The following is a 21,100-nucleotide window of genomic DNA, read 5'->3' on the forward strand; positions in this document are numbered from 1 at the left end:
TAACTTTACAACTGTTATACATTTTCTAAGTTAGAGACTATCTTGTGCCAGCCAAATAAAATTAAACAGATTTCCATATTTATATTTTGTCACATCTTAATTGATTAAAACACGTTAGAAAACTGATTGAAAACAGATCTAGCTTAAGCAGTTTTCTTTTTTAAACGAGGTGTATGTTTTACATATTTGCTTTTACTTAGAAAAAAATTATTTAGAAAAATACTACTTAGGTGTAGTACCATGCGGTGTAAACAACCGAACTGTTTTACTTTTCCTTCCCTATGAATGAGCCAGTATATATTTAACACTGGAGTCCAGCTATAAAATTCAGGTAAGGGGTTTAAATATACCCTAGAGTATTATTTAAAAATAAATTTGTTTCTTTCAAATAGAATACCAACCTTGGTCTATGACATTTGGGAGAGAAATTAAAATATTGAACTTTTATTGCATAGTAAACTGAAAATAAAGGTTAAATAAATACACAGCAAACATATATGTTATACACACACACACACACACACACACACACACACACACACACACGAAATCACAACCTCTAAAAGGACAGACAGTCTACTGTTCTCGACTGTGAGCCTTGTATCAGCTCTCATTAGTAATTCCACCTCTGGGGCAGTGCTAATTCTCAAAAATGTAAACAAGTTTGTACTTTGTTTATATAAAGAAATGTGTGGCATAGTTTGTATTTCTTTATAGATATCAAACAGCTACGTGGATTGTTTTAAAGCACCAGCAGGGGCCGGCAAAGAGCTCTTAAAGTTTTTCAGAACAGAATTGGCATTGAGATCTGTTTATTTGATGTGTTAAATCCTTTTTAGATTTAACTTCTTACCACAACACTCTCTTAAGTGAATGAATTGCAGACAGTGGAATAAAATCTCGAATGTGTCCAACTCCGTTGGGGTAGAGTTTTTCTGTCTAATCTGCATATATTTTTATGGAATGTTTGCTTAGGCTATGTCTTGGCAGAGTTTTAATAGTCAAAATATAAATGGCATCATTTAAAGACTGTACTACTTGGCTGGAAAAGTCCTTAAAATTACAAGAGGAAAAGGCTTGGTGACAGCTTCTCTTAGGCTTTTTTTTTAGACCTATGTTCAATTTCTGCAGTAGTATTATTAGGCTCACTCTGTAGCTTTATGCATAAGCTTTCGCTTTTTATAACTAGAATTTCAGAAGCTAAAATATCTTTTCTGTTTGATTTAATGCTGAAGTTTTAAGTCATCAAAGTGTTTTTTTTTGTATTTCTGAATGTACCCAATGTGTTCATTTTCTAAAACGTTAACAGTCCATATTCCGTTCTGTATTAACTAACTTGACTAAATTCTTAGTATGGCTTCTATTTGGAAATTTGATCTTTGGTTTGATACGCAATTACATGGGGTTTCATTCCTACCAACTTCCTGTAATTCTATACCTTTGGGTAAAAATATTAGTGGTCAAACTCTGCTGGAGAAAGTATGGGCACCGTGATTCGGGTAGCTAAATGTTCATTTAGTAGTGCTGGGGTGAACAAATACTGTTTCGGCTTGAAATGCTAGGAGATTGTTGTTCTGTGTTACTCATTCATGCAAATTGGAGAAGGTATAATTGAAACAAGGTTGGCTGTGTTTGAGTCAGTGTGTGCAGCTGAGCTCAGCTTAAAGGTCGCTGGAAACCAAGTGTTTTGTAAGTGAAGGCATTTTGACTACAGGGGATTCGAGACATTCCGGGACCGTCAGTCTCAGGGACGGGCCGCCGTCGTCGTTTTCTGCCTGTGATAACTGGTATCTGATATTTGATGTTTTCCTTGGGATAAAGCCTTCAGCTTCCTAGCTCTTTTAGGCGCCACAAATGATTTTTTCTTTCGGTACAGTGCAGCTGCTCCTAGCCTGTCTACAGACAGAGATCTCGGTCATGACTCGCAGCCCTTCACATGTTTAAAATGAGAACAAATGGCACAGGGCTTGGGACTGCACTTTGCAGCCAGGAGAAGCAATACTTACCCTTCGGAAACCTCCGGAGATGATTTGGAGAGCCGTGCTCACGTGGGCTTCAGAAAACCAACGCAGATCTCGACGTCTAGCGTTCAAATGAGGCTGGCTCCGTCAGCAGAGGGAAATGTGAAGCCTCAAGAAAGAGCATCGGCTCCTCCATCCAGAAGTGCCAGTAAGAAGATCAGCTGCCTCCAGATTTCGCTACAGCCAGCGAGGTACAGCGGGCGTCTTCAGTCGGGCGGCGCCTTAGCTGGTGGTGGCGATGCTCCCCTCGCCCGTGTCTTGAAGAGCGGCGTTCACAGCAGTGCCACGCTTGGCAGTGGTCTCGGTGCTGTGGGTGACGGGAGCCTCAGCAGCTCTTCAGCCAGTGATGATGGGTCCCACAGTAGCAACGGGAGTGTCTGTGGGTCGTGTGCCAGCACCACAAGCGGGGGCTCCTGCACCAGCAGCGTCAGTGACAGCGGTGGTTACACGCCTCCATCGAGCGATGATGCTTTTGTGGGTGGAAATTTATCTTCTGACAGCACCTCCAAGAGACGCGCGCCAAACAGGAATACTCCTCCTGGGGAGGTGTTTGCAAGGAGTCCAGGTGCACTTCCCCTTGTCCAGGATGGCTCAGAGCAAGGAAAAGAGAGCGTGAAATCGTCAGAGGGCGGGAAGGCAAAAAGTCCACTGAAACGTTGCTTGTCTTTGGTGATTTCCCCTCGGAGTCCTTCAAACACCCCGCCAACTTCTCCCACAAATGCGGCTGTTCTTCTGAGCAGAGGACCCCATCAAACCTCACACCAGCTGCTTGTTTCTTCTAGTGAAATTGCACAGGGCGAAGATGGGCTGAGTGCTAAGGGCTTCCTCTCCACCGCCGTCAATGGGCTGCGGTTGTCTAAGACAGCGTGCGCTCCCGGGGAGCTCAGAGACGTACGGCCGCTCCACACCAAGGGCTCGTCGCAAAAGAATATTGTTATTTCAAATAATGGTCCAAATCAGACCGTCTGTGAAGAGTCACCCGAAGGCCATTCTTGTGTCTCGGTGCATTTCACTCCACAAAAAGCAGCCGTGTCAGAGTGTGAAGCAGGAGACGGTGACCAGGAGCCAGCTCTGTCAGAGGCGCGGCCTGACTCTGATGCAGAGCAGGCCCGGCCCAGGCCCAGGTCGTCGCCCCAAAACACCGACTGTCAGAGGCTGGCCAGCTCACACACACACAGGAGCCCTGCCGCTGTGCAAAGGAGTGTGTCACTGGGAGGAGCGTGTGCCAGTATTTCTTGTTTATCTAGCCTTAAGCGCAGTTGCTCTAAAGGGGGACCGTCTCAGTTACACATAAAGTTTGCGTCTGGAAATAAAGGTGAAGCTGTCAGTTCATCTAGAGACAGCGTCGGAGAGTTCACAAATCGCCTGTCTCCCTCTTGTCAGGTGAGTTGCCTTCGCGCTTACTGAATGTTAACTTATACTAAAATAAGCCAGTGAGACATGCGCTTAGACTCCGTTAGCACTCAGCCGTTCATACACTCTCCGAGTCCTCAGCAGCAGGTATTTTGGAGTCGTGAACGTTCAGCAGTAGACGAGCTGTATTATAAAAGAAACTTTCCTAAGAGACTTAAAACCATAAGGTGTTTCAACAGCACAAGGCCAGGCTTCAGATAACAATATTTCATATGCTTTTTCTTGGTATATTTTTCTTTGAAGGGGCACAGTATTTTAATGTGTAACTCCATATGTGGTCCACACTTTCCAAATGATCATTTCTCTTCTCCACCCCCTAATCATTGGGAAATAAAATATAGAATGCTTATTTATTAAAATATCAGCAGAAATCTTATTAGAATGTGAAGATCTTGTTAAAAGTGAACACAGAAAAAATATTTTCTCTAGAATACATGTATTGATAAGGTCATTGATTCAACATAGTATATTGCATGTTTAAAGCAAAGGGTAAATAAATGACATTTACATGTGCATACAGCCCAGCCACAGGAGTTTTATTCTTACCTTGTGTTTCCTTAGCTGCCAGTTAACGGTGCCTTCTAAAATGGAGCTCACCTTTTTAGCTGTTGATTTCTAAGTGTTATATGTTTGAATTTGCCTTAAAATACTAGGCATTTCCCATAATTTTCTATTTACCATGTTAATTTATTATTTTGACCTTTTCCTTTATTAGAAGTAATCTAGCTGTAATGAACCTTAGCCAAAGCAGCCCTTTATGTAATTTGGCCTTCTAAAAGTATTTACAGTGTTTCAAACTGGAATGGTTTTTTAAATTTTTGTATTTGGAAGGGCTTGCTAGATTCCAGGAAATTGAAAATTTTTTCTGACTAAACCAGTTCTAGATGATAGTATGTGGTTTGTGGAGAAAAATGAAAAATAAAAGCTTACTTGTTTATTTGTATTTATGTAACAGTTCTGCATTAAAGATTGAAAAATAGCGTCTGGACGAGTAACTTTCGTAAATGAAATATTAAATAATTACTTGTAATTCTGTCTTTGAAATCTGGTAAATATAATCATTGTTACCAATGCCCAGAGGCTAATCTAAGCAACTACTTGAGTGAATATTTTTTAAAAGTCAGATTTCAAACTCTGTTCCATGTTTTATAAGAATTATTCATTTCATTTAAAAAACTTTCTAAAGCCAGCTTTTAGGAAATCAAAATCCATGCAGCCGTCTGCCACAAAACAGAAAGAAATGGAGTGGCAGTGTGACAAAAACGTTCACTGTCTGCTGGTTGAGTTAATATTATAATACATTCGTGTTACTAATACATGTCCTATTTAGTGAAACACTCTGAAAGGCATAATTAGCCTAGAAATATCTAATATTTATAGAAATACCCTTAAAATAGTCGATTTTGTGGTAACATAATGTGTTGATGATGCTTTTCAAAAGGGCCAATTTAAATGTATTTTTAAGAGCCAGGCGTGGTGGCGCACACTTGTAATCCCAGTACTTGGGAGGCGGAGACAGGAGGATCGCAGGTGGGTAGCCAGTTCAGCTGCTTAGTGGGGCCCTCCGCAACACGGTGTGCAGTTTGTTAGAGAGCTTTAAATCATTTAGCCTTTCAATGATTATTAAACAATTGCTCTTTATAGAAGTATTGTAAACAGTGGAATGACAGTTAAGTTTAATATGGACTAGATGTAAATTAATCCAATCGATAAGCAGTGGGTCAAGGGCTTGTTTGCTAAGGAAGATGCTAATATTGCTCTTTCTAAACTTAGCAGTGGCAGCAATCATGACGTTTTAGAAATAATTCTGTTTATCAATAATTCTGTTAATCTAATTATAGTAGTATATTGTAACTGATTTATAAATAAACAGCTCCCAAAATAGTCCCATGTTTCCAGTTAGTCCACTTAGTACTCGGAGCTGCTGAGTCTGGACAGGTTAATCTTAGAGTAGCCGTGAGCAGTGTCGGCTATCTCTACCGAGCGGCATGACACAGAATCGCTGCTTCGGTCAGAGACCCGCTTTCTAAGCTCCGGGAGGTCTACAGATTTTGTTCTCTTGTGTTTAGCTGCAGCCTAATACCTGGTTTCTAGCTCTCTTGGACCAACAGCTCATTAGGGACTAATTTTTAAATTCTAGTGAGAACTTTTACCCGCTCAGGCTTCCCTGTGTTTACAACTTAGAGCGAAGTCGGAACCTTATCATCTTCGTGTTTATTTCAGCACAGCGAAGAACATACTCATGGCTGGCGCACGTTTGCTTATGGATGCCTTCGGGAATAAGTCTTGCTTTCATGACGGCTGTATGGTCACTTTGGGTCTGCAAGTAGAAATTTGATGTTTTCACATTGTGTGAAATATTTGGTCATTTCAGTCAAGATATAGGTTAAGTCAGGCACTTACACTGTTACAAAAATTACTACTATTGAAATTTCTAGAATTTGTATAGTAGCTAGCTCACTCTATTATTATTTTATTTTTCCCTGTCCGTTCATTTTCTGAGTCTCCTGTGTTTGGTCGTCACAATGTTCAGACATTTCATTATTTTATTATTTAATATACCTTAAAATTGTGCCCACGCTTGCATGCCTCCCGTTGCCCCTTGTATGCTTTTATTTTTTTATTTTTTTATTTTTTTGGTGGTACTGGGGGTGGAACCCAGAGGCTTTCTACCTGTGGGCTATACTCCCAGACCCATTTTATATTTTATTTGGAAACAGGGTCTCACTAAGTTGCTGAGAGCCTCACTCAGTCGCTGAGGCTGGCTTCCAACCTGTGCGATCCTCCTGTCTCAGCCTCCCAAGCGCAGGGATTACAAGCGTGCGCCACCACGCCTGGCCCTTGTATGCTTTTATTAGAAGCATTTTTATATTGTTTCTTTTAGTCATAAAAGTTTTTGCTCATTATCTGCCGGGGAGAGGGTGGAGTGGAAACTGCTCATCGTTGTGGTGTGGGCTGAGGGGCCGCCGTGGTCAGCTGCCATGCACGTGGCCGCTGGGGATGCAGAGCTGCGAGTCGGGTTGGGAGCTGCCGGTGCAGCCAAAGCCTCTGGTGAGGACTAACTCGGCCAGGAAAGCCTGGAAGTGAGACGAGAAGGGAGGAAAAGACCCAAGCTCTGGGGGCCGCCAGCCCAGTGCACTGGTGAGAGGAGAGATGAGAAGGAAAGGAGCGTGGTGGACAGGCCCGGAGAGGGCAGATGGCGGAGGAGGAGGACTGTCAGTGCCCTGGAGCATTGAGCACCCACTAGATGCAGCAGGTAGGAGGCCTTGGCGATTTTAGCAAGAGGAGCCTAGGAAGCCAGCAGGTGGCAAGCCAGGCTGGAGAAGTCAGGAGAGGCAAGGGGGCAGGGACAGCAAGCGTCGTGTGTGGGGCGCTCTCATGTGAGTGTGAGACGGCGCGGGCAAGGGGTACAGTAAAGACCACTCAGATAGATGGAAGACGGTCCCGCTCTCCACCAAGACAGCAGTCTTTCCCAGGAGCCTCCCTGCTCCTGCACTTTGGAATGATGGCGTAAGTGAGTAGAGGAGTCAACGCTGGAATGGGCGTCCAGCAATATCAAATGAGGGAAACAGAGAATTAAAAGTGAAAACTCAAGACTGCCTGTGAATAGTCCCAAGTCACCTGGAGCAGCCTTGCTCCGACTTCCCAGTCCCCTGCCTCCCACTAAAACAGGAAGATGAAAAAAAGGAGCCACTTGGGAGGCTGAGACAGGAGGATCACGGTGCAGCCAGCCTCAGCTACTTGGTGAGGCCCTCTGCAACTTAGGAGGCCTTGTTTCAAAATAAAGAATAAAAAATAAGGCTGGGGTGGAGCTCGGAGGTAGAACACCCCTGGGTTACATTCCCATGACCACAAAAATTAGGGAGGGAGGGAGGGAGGGAGGGAGAGAGAGAGAGAGAGAGAGAGAGAGAGAGAGAGAGAGAGAGAGAGAGAACCTCCATGTAGTGAGCAGGCCAGGGTTTTAAGGCCAATTCCTAGAAACTATTAGGGCAATAGACAGCTCTCTCGCTGGCTGTTGTAAAGCCTCGACCGTCTAGATCTACTCGCCCATTACTTTATGATGGAGAAGGGGATGGAGCAGGAGAATCCAGGCCTGGGAGCTGGCTAGACAGAAGGGCGTGTCTGGGCTGCAGCGTGGCCAGGCGTGAGCCGAGGTCAGGAAGGTTAAAGGTCGGGGGGCACTCAGAGAGGGAACCAGTTGTCTTGTCGGCATATCCAGAAAATATCTCAGGTGTTGCTCAAGTGTCTGGTTCAGTATTTTTGCCCTTGAGTGGATTTGGAATACTGTAGCTGAAAACAGATACTTGGAGATAAAGAGAAATTTTCAAACAAGTGGTGAGCAGATCTGTCCCAGTTGAGTGAGAAGTTTTGGGGAGGCTCTCAGTGGGGGAACGGCTGGTGAAAAGCTTTAATTCATTAACATTTAATCAAACTCCTGAGGCCTCAGGAGAGCCGCAGGCCTGAGTGAGTGGGCAGGCAGTGCTGACGTGTCTCTGCCTCGTAGCTCAACCCCTGAGACACTCGCCACAAAGACACCTGCAGTGGGAAACCCTTGATGTCAGTGGGAGGAAGAAAAGATCACATCTTCTTGTGACTTAGAACCACTACACAGCCATGACACTGTGAAACATCTCAGTTTACCTTAATAGAAAAACACATTTCTAGGCAAAAAGAAATTTCATCAACGACACTGACAATACAGTGTGCAGTATCTTTAAGTTCCGATGCTCGTTAAGTGCAAGAACATTCTGGACACATTTTTAGCTTTGGTTTCTACAAAAGCTGAGAGAGTAACGTTTCATGATACAGCTCAGCTAATCCAGGTTTATTTCTTGTTCTCTCTCAAAGTTTTGTTCACAGGCTGCCTTCTAATGCTTTATTAGGGATTGCAATTCGAGAATGGCTTATTACATGTCATCGGGACCAGTGATTTTCAAATTTTTATGTGCACATTAATTACCTGGAGTGTTTGCCTTATGAGGACAGGCCCGAGGTTAGGTTTCCAGCAACACACACACACACACACACACACACACACACACACACACACCAGATACCAGGTGTACATGCAGAAATTTTTATTTTTTTATTTTTTACTGATCTCAGAATTCGAATTTTATTTTTAAAATTGTGAAGTCATTTTTCTCCATCAGATAATGTATTGTGTAATATAGTGACAATATTTCTTTTTCTCTTTTTAAACTTTTTATTGGTGCACTGTAGTCATACATCTTGATGGAGTACCAGATGGTGGAGGCATACGTGCACATCACCCAATTAGCCCCTCCCCAATTCTCACCCCATTCCTCCCCCTCCCTCCTTCTCATGTTTGGCTTAGTGACTGACTATTTATGAATGTAAATTTTATTTTGAAATATAAGAGGCTTCCCCCAATTCTTGGTTAATGGAGCATTCTCCCACCTTTAAACAAAGGAGGACCATAGGTATACCTGTGGCCAGGGCCAGAACAACTTGCAGATTTTCAGAGTTTTAAATCCATTTAGACTAGAATTTGATAGAAATGTGTTACATAAAAGAGATTATTTGGACCAAGAAAAATTTAAGAGCAAAGTTGCATAATTTTCTTATAAAAGAACTTTAGTGTAACTCTTTTAGAATTCTAACATTTATATTTTCAAGGATTACATTTTAGTTTCTTTTTCTTTCCTTTTTTTTTTTTTTTTTTTTTTGGTGGTACTGGGGTTCCTGGAAGCCCTTCTACCTCTGGGCTACACTCCCAGACCTACTTTCTGTATTTTTGAAACAGGGTCTCTTAAACCAGCGCGGCTGGCCTCGATCCTCCTGCCTCTGCCTCCCAAGCGCAGGAATTACAAGCGTGCGCCACCACGCCCGGCTTTTTCTTTCCTTTTTAAAAAAATTTTTTTTTGTGGCCGGGTGTGGTGGCACACCCTTGTAATCCCCACTCTTGGGAGGCGGAGACAGGAGGATCGCGCAGGTTCAAAGCCAGCCGCGCTGGCTGAATAGAGCCTGTTTCCAAATAAAAAGTATAAAATAGGTCTGGGAGTTTAGCCCGGAGGTAGAAAGGTTTCCAGGAACCTCAGTACCACCACCAAAAAAAAAAAAAAAAATTGTGTGTGTGGAACTGGAGAGTGAACCCAGAGCATTCTACCTCTGAGCTACACCCTCAGCCCTATTTTTTATTCTTTATTTGGAAACAGGGTTCCACTAAGTTGCAGAGGGCATCACTAACTAAGTAGCTATGAACCTGGATCCTCCAGTTTCAGTCTCCCAAGTACTGGGATTACAGGAATGTGCCACCACATGCTGCATTTTAGTTTCTTTTAAGAGTACATCTATAAAATGTATGGTTCTACTTAAATCTCCTAAACCCATTACAGTTGTAATCCCAATTTCTGTTCTGAGGTGTTTGGGAATCTTTGTTGTTGTTGGTTTGGATTTTGTTGTTGTAGAATATTCTTTTCTTAAAAATTTTTATTGGTGCATTATATCGGGGGTTTTGTTTGTTATTTGCAGAGCTGGGGGTTGAACCCCGGCCTTCCGGGTGCTAGAGTGCTTGCCCTGCCCCTGAGCCTCACCCCAGCCCTTATCCCTGTCACCCTAAAAATGGTTGCCTGCATGGCTGTTTCCTTCTCAACGTGAGATTTGAAAAATACACAACTGAGATGTTACATTTTTCCTTCACTCTTCTGACTTATTCAAGCAATATCTTCAGTTTCCAATCTTTTTAACACACTTCTCTTTAGCAGTACTGATTAGGATATTATTAAGGATGTTTAAATCTTACATTGCCAACTGTAATGAATGGAAACATTATATACAATCACTGCTTAGTTAAAAGCTGTCCTTGGATAGCTTGAAGGAGAAAGATTAATATAATATATATTTTAATGTAAACAGATACCTTTAATACTACTTAAAACCATATATTACTTCCCAAGTGTAAATAAACATTTTTTGTGGTACTAGGGATTGAATCCAGGGGCATTCTGCCTCTGAGCTATACCCCAGCCCTATTTTAATTAATTAATTTATTTATTGGTACTGAGGATGGAACCCCAAACATTCTACCTTCGAGCTACACACCCAACCCTATGTTTTATTCTTTATTCTTTATTTATTTATCTTTTTGGTGGTGCTGGGGTTCCTGGAAGCCCTTTACCTCCGGGCTACACTCCCAGGCCTATTTTATATTTTTATTTGGAAACAGGGTCTCTTAAGCCAGTGTGGCTGGCTTCAGACCTGCACAATCCTCCTGTCTCCACTTCCCAAGCATGGGGATTACAAGCGTGCACCACCATGCCCGGCTATTCTTTATTTTGAAACAGGGTCTCACTAAGTTGCTAAGGGCCTTGCTAAAGTTGCTGAGGCCGGCTTCGAACCTGCAATCCTCCTGTGTCAGCCTCCCAGGTACTGGGATTACAGGTATGCGTCACCACACCTGGCATAAACCAATATCTGAGAGTTTTAGAAACTGTTCTTCGTCTGGAGCACCTTAAGAAATCTTATGAGTGGTCTAGGTTTTATGCTTTTTTGGAAAGATTAGCCCAGTTTCAGAAAAGCTTCATTAGATATTAAACATTTCAGATGAAAAATGAGAGGAAAAAGAAACTGCAAGAAAAGGTTAAAGATGGGATCATAGAAATAAGGCAGGCAAGCAGGCAGGAGGATGGAAATTATCCAGAACTGATCAAAGAAGAGATTAAACAAATGAATAATCTTTTCTGGGCTGTAATTCACTAGAATATAATTCTCTAAATTGGCGACTTATTTATTGCTGCTAAGGACTGCATGTATACTCTGCAATTATTTATTAAATTAATGGGTGAAGCCTGGGGCTCTTTGGAACCGGATAGAGATGACTTCGGGGCTCTGATAAGGTGAAGGTGACCAAAGGCCCTACAAAATCAGATACTAAATGAGGAGATTGAAGTGGGGACTGTCTTGACGCGTGGAAGCTACTAGATGCTTCGTCCTTGCATGGAAGAATGGGACTCCTAAATAGATACCTTGTCCCTGGGGTGTATGCCAGTGGAATATTATGTTCGTGACTCAAGGATTCGTTTCCACAGTGGAGTCTGATTCATAGCCTCAATATTCCACTAACTGGTACTGTAGAACTCTGTGTCTGGGTAGAGGCTCAGATCTGTGAAGAAAAAAAATCAAATGAGTGAAGAATTTTAAGGGTGTTTCATCAAAGTCATTTGGCTGGCTTTAAGTTTATCACTGCTTAATAAAATGATTATCTTCTAAACTCGAGGCAAGAGAGGATTCTCAGAGTACTTCCTGGAGTTTCAAGTAACTGTTTTAGTTAAGAATGACCTTTACTTTTGTACCAAGGCTGAGCCCTCTGAAGGAATCACAGAGCTTAGTGGAAATTCAAGTCATCTTCAAAGCAAATGAGTTTAAGATGTATTTATCAGAAATAGAATGTACCTGCTATAAGTGGCAAAGAATTACTCCTGGATTTGAAGAGTTTATCATTGAGATGAGAAGACAGTATAATTCACAGAAAACAACCAGGGAAGAGAATAGAATACTATGTCAATCTGCCTGTTTCAGGCAGTTGAACACCTTGAATGCAGAGATATGTGATTGTCCTATAACTTTAATTAACAGTGATTGCATGACAATGCATGTGCCTTTTTTTTTTTCCAGTATTGGAAATTGAACCCAGGGGCACTCTACCTCTGAGCTATACCCTCTGCCCTGTTTTTTATTCTGTTATTTTGAAACAGGATCTCACTAAGTTACAGAGGGCCTCACTAAGTAGCTGAGGCTGACTGCAAACCTGAGATCCTCTTGTCTCAGGACATATGCCTATTTTAAAAATCCAAATATTATTTCTTTCAAGATTTTGTTTTTCTGTGTTCCTTCTTCTTGGAATTTCTATTGGCCAAAGTTTGCACTTCTTGGCTTAATCTTATAATTGTTTTTTCTCTCCTACTTTCTGTTTCCTCTACCTCCCAGGTTTTTTCTTTTTTAAAAATAACTTGATTATTTTTAATTTCTAAAGTTCTTTTTTTATTTTCTGATGATTTCCTCCCTATTCCTAACATTTTTTTTTTTTTTTTTTTTTTTTGGTGGTACTGGGGGTGGAACCAGGGGCTTTCTACCTCTGGGCTATACTCCCAGACCTTTTTTATGCTTTATTTGGAAACAGGATCTCACTAAGTTGCTGAGAGCCTCACTCAGTAGCTGAGGCTGGCTTCGAACCTGTGTGATCCTCCTGTCTCAGCCTCCCAAGCGTGGGGATTACAAGCATGTGCCAATACACCTGGCTAACATCTTGGATTTTTTTTTAATAAATATAAATAGCGTCTCATATTTCTGAGAATGCTTTAGGTCAGGTTTTATTTTTAAATTTTGTTCTGGGTCTGGTCTTTTAGATGTTATTTTTGTTGCTTTCTCCCTTTTATTGGACACTTCCTTCCAGGTGTCTGTATTTGAGAGTGAGTTGCTATGAAGTTGCCTATAGGTTCTGTGACTACGGGGCTTTTCAGATGCTGGGTTTCACTGCAGGATCCCTGCCAGCCGTCAGTACCTGAAGTCTTTCTCTGAGTGTCAGTTTGTCTCTCCAGAAAAGAAACTTTCAGTAATTGCCCCATTGTGTTTTATACCCATAATTAGTGATAAACTAGAAATGGAGTTGATTTCTTTCTCTAGTGTTCTGGAACTGAATTAACTCAGAGTAAAACCATGTCTTAAAAGTGATATTTTCTTACTGGATTTTTGTTGTGTGTGTATAGGGAGGTACTGAGGATTGTACCCATGGGCATTCTACCACGGAGCTACACTCCCGGTCTTTTTTTAAATGTTATTTCAAAACAGGGTCTTGCCAAGTTACCGTGCTCTAGCCTTAAACCTGTGACCTTTCTGTCTCAGCTCCCCAAGTACTAGGATTATAGGCATGTCCCGACGTGCCCAACTTTCTGAATTGTTAAGCCCTGTGATAATTAGTGTGCAGTAAATGAAATCTCATTTTCATACCCGTTGTTTGACATACCCTTTGTATAATTCAGAAGTATACTCCTGCAAAGACAATTAAACATTCCCTATAATAAAAATGTCATTCCCTCAACATATTTCTCAACCTTTTGCATTTTTGGCAATGCACTTAAGTATAAATATGCATCCCTGTCACTGAGAGGAAGAGAGGCAACCCATTTAAAATGTGTTTGAGAGTAGCACAGGCAGAAGACACCTTGATGGCCTCCCAGTGCAGCGTAATGTTGGAAGCTTGCCATCATTACAACTTGGAGAGCTGGGTATGTTCTTTTTTAAAATCTTACCTCATATCTGTAAAAGATTAAGGCGGTTAACATAAACTATTTTATATGCTATATTTAAAAACTTCTCTAAGATAGTTATTATCTCTATATTGGAAACTTAGGAACAAGCTAAGAATGTTAAAATAATTTACTCAGGATCACAAAACTAGTAAATGTTATATTGGGACCCAAACTCAGAACTATTTTTGTATTCTACAGCTGAAAAGACGCGTGTGTGTGTGTGTGTGTGTGTGTGTGTGTGTGTGTTGCTAGAAATTGAACCCAGGGACACTGTACCTCTGAGCTGCACTCCCAGCCTGATTTTACTTATTTATTTAGAAACAAGGTCTCGCTAAGTTGCTGAGGCTGGTCTTGAACCTGAAATCTTCCCGTCTCAGCCTCCCAAGTAATTACAGATGTAATCCTCCCAAGGATTCCAGATGTGTGCCACCATGCCCGGCTTTCTGAAAAGACTTTTATCCTGGGGTAGGAAAACCTTACAAGATAAAGCTGCTTAGGAAAAGTTGTTTTGGTAAAAAAAAAAAAAAAAAAAAAAAAAAAGCATCAAAGGGGAGGAAAAAAGGAGTCATTTAAGGAAAATTCCATTTGGGCTGACTATAGTCTGAAGAATGACTTTTACTCTGAAGAACATATAGCCCGGGTCAAGTCCATTCTTTACTGCCACTGTTGGTATTATTTGACAGGCTACCAAAGAACCAGTTTCCTTCTCAAATGGTTCTTTTCTTCTGACTTGAGACCCAAGATTTAGAACTACTTTGCTTTTTTGATTACTTTTATTGGTCAAATACAACATCCTGTCATTCTACCTCCTGTAACACTATGTTCTTCTAGACAAATTTCTAGATACATACAACCGTCCTGACTCAAGAAGATACAGAAAATCTAAACCGACCAAAAGCAATCAAAGAGATTGAAGGAAGATTCCATGAGCAGCTGAGAAAAATGTTAACTGTGCCGTAGTTGGGTAGAACATTCTATATGTGTCTAATAGGTCCATCTGGTTTATGGTGTTCTCTAGGTCTGAGGTATCTTTTTTTTCTCTGTTTTTTTTTTTTTCCCCTGAGGTATCTTTATTGACCTTTTGTCTAGAAGAGCAGTCCATCGGTGTGAGAGGAGTGTTGAAATCTCCCAGTACTATTGTCTTGGGATCTATGTGTGACTTAATGTCACAAAGAATTTGTTTTGTGAAACTGGCTGCACCTATGTTTAGGGCATAAATGTTGACTCTCATTATTTCCTCTTGCTGTATTATTCCTTTTATCAGTGAAAAATGACCTGCTTTGTTTCTGATAAACTTGGACGTGAAGTCCAATTTGTTTTATATCATAGTTGCTACTTCTGCTTGCTTGTCTTCGAGTTCCTTGCTCCAGCCCTTCACCTTTAGTTTGTGAGTATCCTTTCATGTAGGGTGTGCTTCTTGCAAGCAACATATAGATGGATTCTGATTTTTAATTCATTTTGCACTTTTTTTTTGCGGTACTGAGGATGGAACCCAGGGGCATTCTACCTCCAAGTGACACCCCCAGCCCTATTTTTTTATTCTTTATCTTGAAACAGGGTCTCACTGAGTTGCAAAGGGCCTCACTGAGTAGCTGAGGCTGTCTACAAACCATGATCCTTCTGTCTCAGACTTCCAAATGCTGGGATTACAAGTGTGTGCCACCACACCTGGCTACCACCTTATGTATTTTTATTGGGGAGTTGAGGCTATTTATATTCAGCATGATTATTAAGAGATGATTTTTAAGTCCTAACATTTTGAGTTTTAACTTCTGTTTCAGGTAGTATTTGTTCTTCTTTACTTAGTTGTTTGTTTAATGAAAATTATTATCTCTCTGATTCTGGGATTTTAATGATTTCTTCTTTGTAATTAATCTCTCTGAGTGTTTTTGCTAGTGCTGGTTTGGAAGACATAAATTCTTTCAACTTCTGTTTGTCATGGAAGATTTTTTTATTTCACTGTAAAATATAAGAGATACTTTTGATGGGTAGGAAATTTTTGGCTGCAAGTTGTTTTCTTTCAAAGTAAGGAATATGTTGCTCTGGGCCCTCCTGGCTTTCATGACTTGGTTTGGGAAGTCTGGAGTGATTCTAATTGGTTTGCCTCTAAATGCCACTTGGCCTATCACTTTTGTCGCCTTTAAGATTCTTTCCTTGGTCTCTACATTAGTCAGTTTGACTGTTATGTGGCGTGGTGAGCCTTTTCGCTGATCTTGTCTAAAGGAAGTTCTGTATGTTTCCTGTATCTGTGTATTGACTTTTTTTCTCTGTTTGAAATTTCTCTAGTATTACTTCTTTGAAAAGATTGTTGATCCCTTTGGTTTCACCTTCTCTTCGCTCTTTTATGCCTATTATTCTTAGGTTAGCTCTTTTAAAATTGCCCCATATCTTTTTTTTAAAAGAAGTTTATTAGAAAGATAGAAATACAGAGGATAGGTACAGCTCCATACCAGACTGGCATGGAGGGGTGACTTGAATGAATACACCCACCCCATATCTTCAATGTCCAATTTATGCTGTCAAATTGTTTTTTCTAAATTATATACTATACATTTATCTTTGGAGTGGTCATCTTCTAAGAGTGAGAATCTGTTTTCCATGTGGTCTAGTCACTTTTTATAGTTTGTATTGATGCCTTCACTTAAATGATTGCATCCTTCGCTTTCTACAGAGCTTCTGATTCCTGTTGAGAGTGTCACATGCTTTGTTTATATTTTCCTTTATTTCTTTCAGGCTCTCTCTAAATTCTTTTCAGAAAATCTGGATCATTTCTACTATTAAAGTTCTGATTTGTCTTTCTGGCGATCTCTGCAATTGTCTGTTGTTGGACTCTGTTATTGTGGGGTTGTGGGAGCTCATTGCTTCCTTGCTATTCCTCCTTCTCATGATTTCAGATTTCTTAAGTTTGTATCTTTGTTACTTTTAATAGCCTTCTCTCTCTTTGTAGGTGTCAGCTGCTATAAACAAGGGCAAGTTGTGTTGTATTCAGTGATGAAGGTTGAGTGAGGAGGGAGGTGGTTGTTGAGTGCCGCTCTAGGTCTCTGGAGGATGAGGTCAGCTTGGCTTCCACTGCCACAGGTTCTAGCTGGGAGTCCAGGCAGTAATACCTCTGTGGAGCATGAGGTGAGGAGCCTGCGCTTACCATTCTAATGAGCTGCAGCTGCTTACATTGCATCAAGTCATTGGCTTTTTGCTAGAGAGTCTCCGGAGGTCTCAGTGCCTGCAGTCCTAGTGTGGTTAGGCAAGATAGCATCACTGTGGCCCCTGGGGCTGCAGCCATTCCCCAGGGAGGGTGGGCAGGGTGCCTTTCTGGTCCCTGTTCTGTCTTCTGGCTCTGTTTTTATCGTCTTTCAATTTTTGCTGATTTTCTTCTCTTGTCAAGATGCTGTTTTCACAGTGATAGAGATAGAGTGTGAGCATGACTGAGCTGGGCTGCTTACCCCAGTCACCATCTTCCTGGAAGTTCCTCCAGATCTTTCTATAGTAAGACAACACAGTTTTCACTAACACCATTGCTTTCATTTTAAATGTTTAATTATATTTGAAGACATTAAAATTAATAGCTGATTTTGTAAAGGCAACTATTATAACTAATTTTTTCCTTATCTTTTGGAGAAATCATCCTCTAGCTGTTACGTATTTTTTTTCACATTTTAACCAAAGAAAGCATGTTAGGGTGCCTCTTAAAATGCTTAAGTGGCAGCTGTATTGATAAGGTATAAGCAAAGTAATGCAGCTTTTACATCTTACATGTAAAATATAGTTTTATAGTTTTAAGATATAGTTATAAGATATAGTTAACTTTATATAGTTATAAGATATTCATAAAAGCCCAGTCTTATATGACTCATATAATCACTTTTATATAATTCTGTTTTGTCATTGTGGTGAAATTTTATTTACACCTTATTTATCTGTGGTTTACTTTGGAAACTGTCAGGTGGTAGAACTTTTGAACTGTATTATACTGATACCATAATTCTGAAGCAGACAGTAAACTCTGCTTACTCACTACATATAATCTAAGTTTTCTCAACTTACAAGTACAAGTAAAATAAAAAATAACAAGGTTCCAAGCAGCTCTGAAGTGCTCTTCAGTATCCTGGGGCTCCCCAGGGATGGCTACCATGTACTCTTGAACAAATCCACTCCTTTTGAGCATTGCTGCTGTATTTCCAGGAACATGCAACGCATCCCACTGTCAGTCTGGGGGCCTGCTGTGTCCCGCTAGACTGCAGTTGCTCCTCCTTTTCCTTTTTGAATTTTTTATTGGTGCATTGTAGTCATACAACTTAATGGGGTAAAAGATGGTGGATACATACACACACACACCACCCAATTAGCCCTCCTTTTCTAATGTGACTTCTTTCCCAGTAACATCCTTACAAAGATTACTTCAGCCTTTCTCTAGATATGGTGAGCTAACTTACTTATTTTCTTAAGGTAAAAGCTGAGTCTGATGTCCCAGAATTTGGGAAGCTGAGACAGGAGGATCACAGGTTCACGGCCAGCCTCAGCAACTTAGCGAGACTCTTAGCAGCCTAGCCCGACCCTGTTTAAAAACAAAACGTAAGCTGGGCGTGGTGGCGCACGCTTGTCATCCCAGCATTCGGGAGGCTGAGACCAGGAGGATCGCGGTTCGAGGACAGCCTCAGCTACTTAGTGAGGCCCTTTGCAACTCAGTGAGACCCGGTTTCAAAATAAAGAATAAAAAATAGGGCAGGGGGTGTAGCTCAGAGGTAGAATGCCCCTGGGTTCCATCCCCAGACCTGCAAAAAACATAATAAAATAAAAAATAAAAATAATAAATAAATAAAATAAAAAGGTCTTGGGAGGGAGTGGTAGTAGCAGGACACAGCTCAGAGGTAGAATATAGAATACCTCGCCGGGCATGGTGGCGCACACTTGTAATCCCCGCGCTTGGGGGGGCGGAGACAGGAGGATCTCGCAGGTTGGAAGCCAGCTGTTCTGGCTTAAGAGACCCTCTTTCCAAATAAAAATATAAAAAATAGGTCTGGGAGTGTAGCCCGGAGGTAGAAGGGCTTCCAGGAACCCCAGTACCACACACACAAAAAAAGAATATAGAATACCTCTAGGTTCTATCCCCAGTACCTAATAAGTAAAATAAATAAGTAAAATAAGTAAATTTCTTCCTATCATATGCAGTGCATCACTAGACCTTAAAACCACATGGAAAAATGTGGTAATTGTTTTTTACTTTCCTTTTTTTTTTTTTTTTTTTGGTGGTGGTACTCGGGGTGCATCCCAGGGGCCTTCTATCTCTGGGCTACACTCCCAGATCTATTTTATTTATTTATTTATTTATTTTTTTTTTACTTTTTTTTTTATTGGTGCACTGTATTCATACATCATAGTAGGATACATACTTTTGTAGACATACTTGCACACTTTTCCCAGTCAGCCCCCACCCAATCCCCACCCCATTCTCTCCCTATCCCTCCCTCCCATGCTTGGCTTAGTAGTTGACATCTAGTATTATGGCAATTTATCTAAAATTAAAAATGGTAATCTCACATAACAGTTTCATTTGTCTGATACCAAGCTTTTGGTGACTTAAAGATGACATTTCAATATTTCTTTTTGCTTTCTTTCTTACCAGAGAATATTTTTTTTCTATTTTTTAGGTGAAACTATCATATATTTGTATATTTATTTTTCAGAAAAAAATCTATCCTAAAATGGAATATGGACTCTAGGTACCCAAAATGATCTTGAAAAAGAACAAAGCTAGAAGATATATATTTTCTGATTTCAAACCATATAAAGCTACAATAATTGAAACAGTGTAGTACTATTCTAAAGGCAGATATATAAACCATTGGAGTTAAATAAAAGCCTAGAGCTAAATTCTTCCCTATATTATCAAGTTATTTTTGACAGGGTTTCCACGAACATTTGGTGGTGGAAATATTAATCTTTTAACTAAATATTGTTGAAACATAATAATTACATGGAAAAGAATAAAATTGGACCCTTACCTAATCCCATATACAAATATTAACTCAAAATAGATAAAAGACCTAAATATAAATCTTAAGACTATAAACTTTTAGGAGAAAATCTGGGTCATTAAACCTCACAACATTGAAATTGGCAGTGATTTCTTGGTTATGATTTCAATGGCACAGGCAACAGAGGAGTATACAGACTCCCTAAAAAAAAAAAAAAATTGTATATCCAAAGACAATGTAAACAGAGTTAACAGTTACTAATAGAATGGGATAAAATATTTCCAATTGCTATATCTGAAGGTATATTAATATTCCAACTAGAAATCCTAAAAATTAACAACAATAAAGGCAAACAATACCCTTTAGAGATAGGTAAAAGACTAACATAAATAATGAATCTCCACAGATAATCAGTCTTAGTTGTCTGTTGGATGGAAAATCTTGTTTCTCTAGTTCTGGTGTGTGTTACCTATTTCTTCTTTGTAGTTAATCTCTTTGAGTATTTTCTCTAGTGCTGGTTTTGAAGACATAAATTCCTTCAGTTTCTGTTTGTCATGGAAGCTTCTTATTTCTCCATCTAATTTGATAGAAAGTTTTGCTGGGTAGGAAATTTTTGGCTGGAAGTTGTTTTCTTTCAGAGTTTGGAATATGTTACTCCAAGCCCTTCTGGCTCTCATGACTTGGTTTGGGAAGTCTGGAGTGATTCTAATTGGTTTGCCTCTGAATGTCACTTGGCCCTTTGCTTTTGTTGCCTTTAAGATTCTCTGCTTGGCTTCCACATTGGTCATTTTGACAATTATGTGGCGTGGGGATCCTCTTCTCCGATCCTGTCTAAAGGGAGTTCTATAAGTTTCCTGGACCTGTGTATCGACCTCTTGCTCTATGTCTGGAAAATTTTCTGCTATTACTTCCTTGAAGAGATTGTTGATCCCTTTGGTTTCACCTTCTTTTCCCTCCTCTATTCCAATTATTCTTAGGTTAGCTCTCTTAAAATGGGCCCATATTTCTTCAATATCAGATTCCTGCTGTCGGATATTTTTTTCTAGATTAGAAACTATGCGTTCATTTTTGGATTGCTCATCTTCTAAGAGCGAGATTCTGTTCTCCATGTGTTCTAATCGGTTGTTTGTGCTTTGAATTGAGGCCTTTACTTCATTAATTGCATCCTTTATCTCTTTTTGGCTCTCTCTGAGTTCTTTTCGAAGCACCTCTATTATTTCTACAGTTATTTTCCTGATTTGATCTTCTAGAAATCTCTGATTTTCAGTTTTATCAGGTTCTGATGTTGTGGGGTTGTGGGCATTCATTGCTCCAGTATTATTCCTCTTTCTCATGATTTCAGCAGTTTGTGCCTTCTCTGGGTTCTTCCCTTGGGTCACTATGACTTCACTTAAGGTGTTCTGGATCTCGAGTCAGTAGTATC

General features: G+C 40.4%; 1 protein-coding gene across 4 annotated transcripts in view; it reads left to right on the plus strand.

Annotated features, from left to right (window-relative positions):
• NEDD4 (NEDD4 E3 ubiquitin protein ligase) overlaps positions 1–21,100 on the plus strand; it is a gene marked incomplete at both ends in the record, with an annotated part of 113,615 nt that overhangs the window by 42,667 nt on the left and 49,848 nt on the right. For 3 of the 4 annotated variants that reach the window (XM_080707987.1, XM_080707988.1, XM_080707989.1), the window contains one exon: positions 1,956–3,404. The exons of the other annotated variant lie outside the window; for it this stretch is intronic. In XM_080707987.1, the coding sequence (XP_080564113.1) occupies positions 1,956–3,404 (1,449 nt within the window). Of the gene's footprint in view, positions 1–1,955; positions 3,405–21,100 lie in introns of those variants that run through there. 4 annotated transcript variants of the gene reach the window in all.

This window comes from Muscardinus avellanarius (genome assembly GCF_963383645.1).
Source record: "Muscardinus avellanarius genome assembly, chromosome: 12".
Classification (NCBI taxonomy): Eukaryota; Metazoa; Chordata; class Mammalia; order Rodentia; family Gliridae; genus Muscardinus; species Muscardinus avellanarius.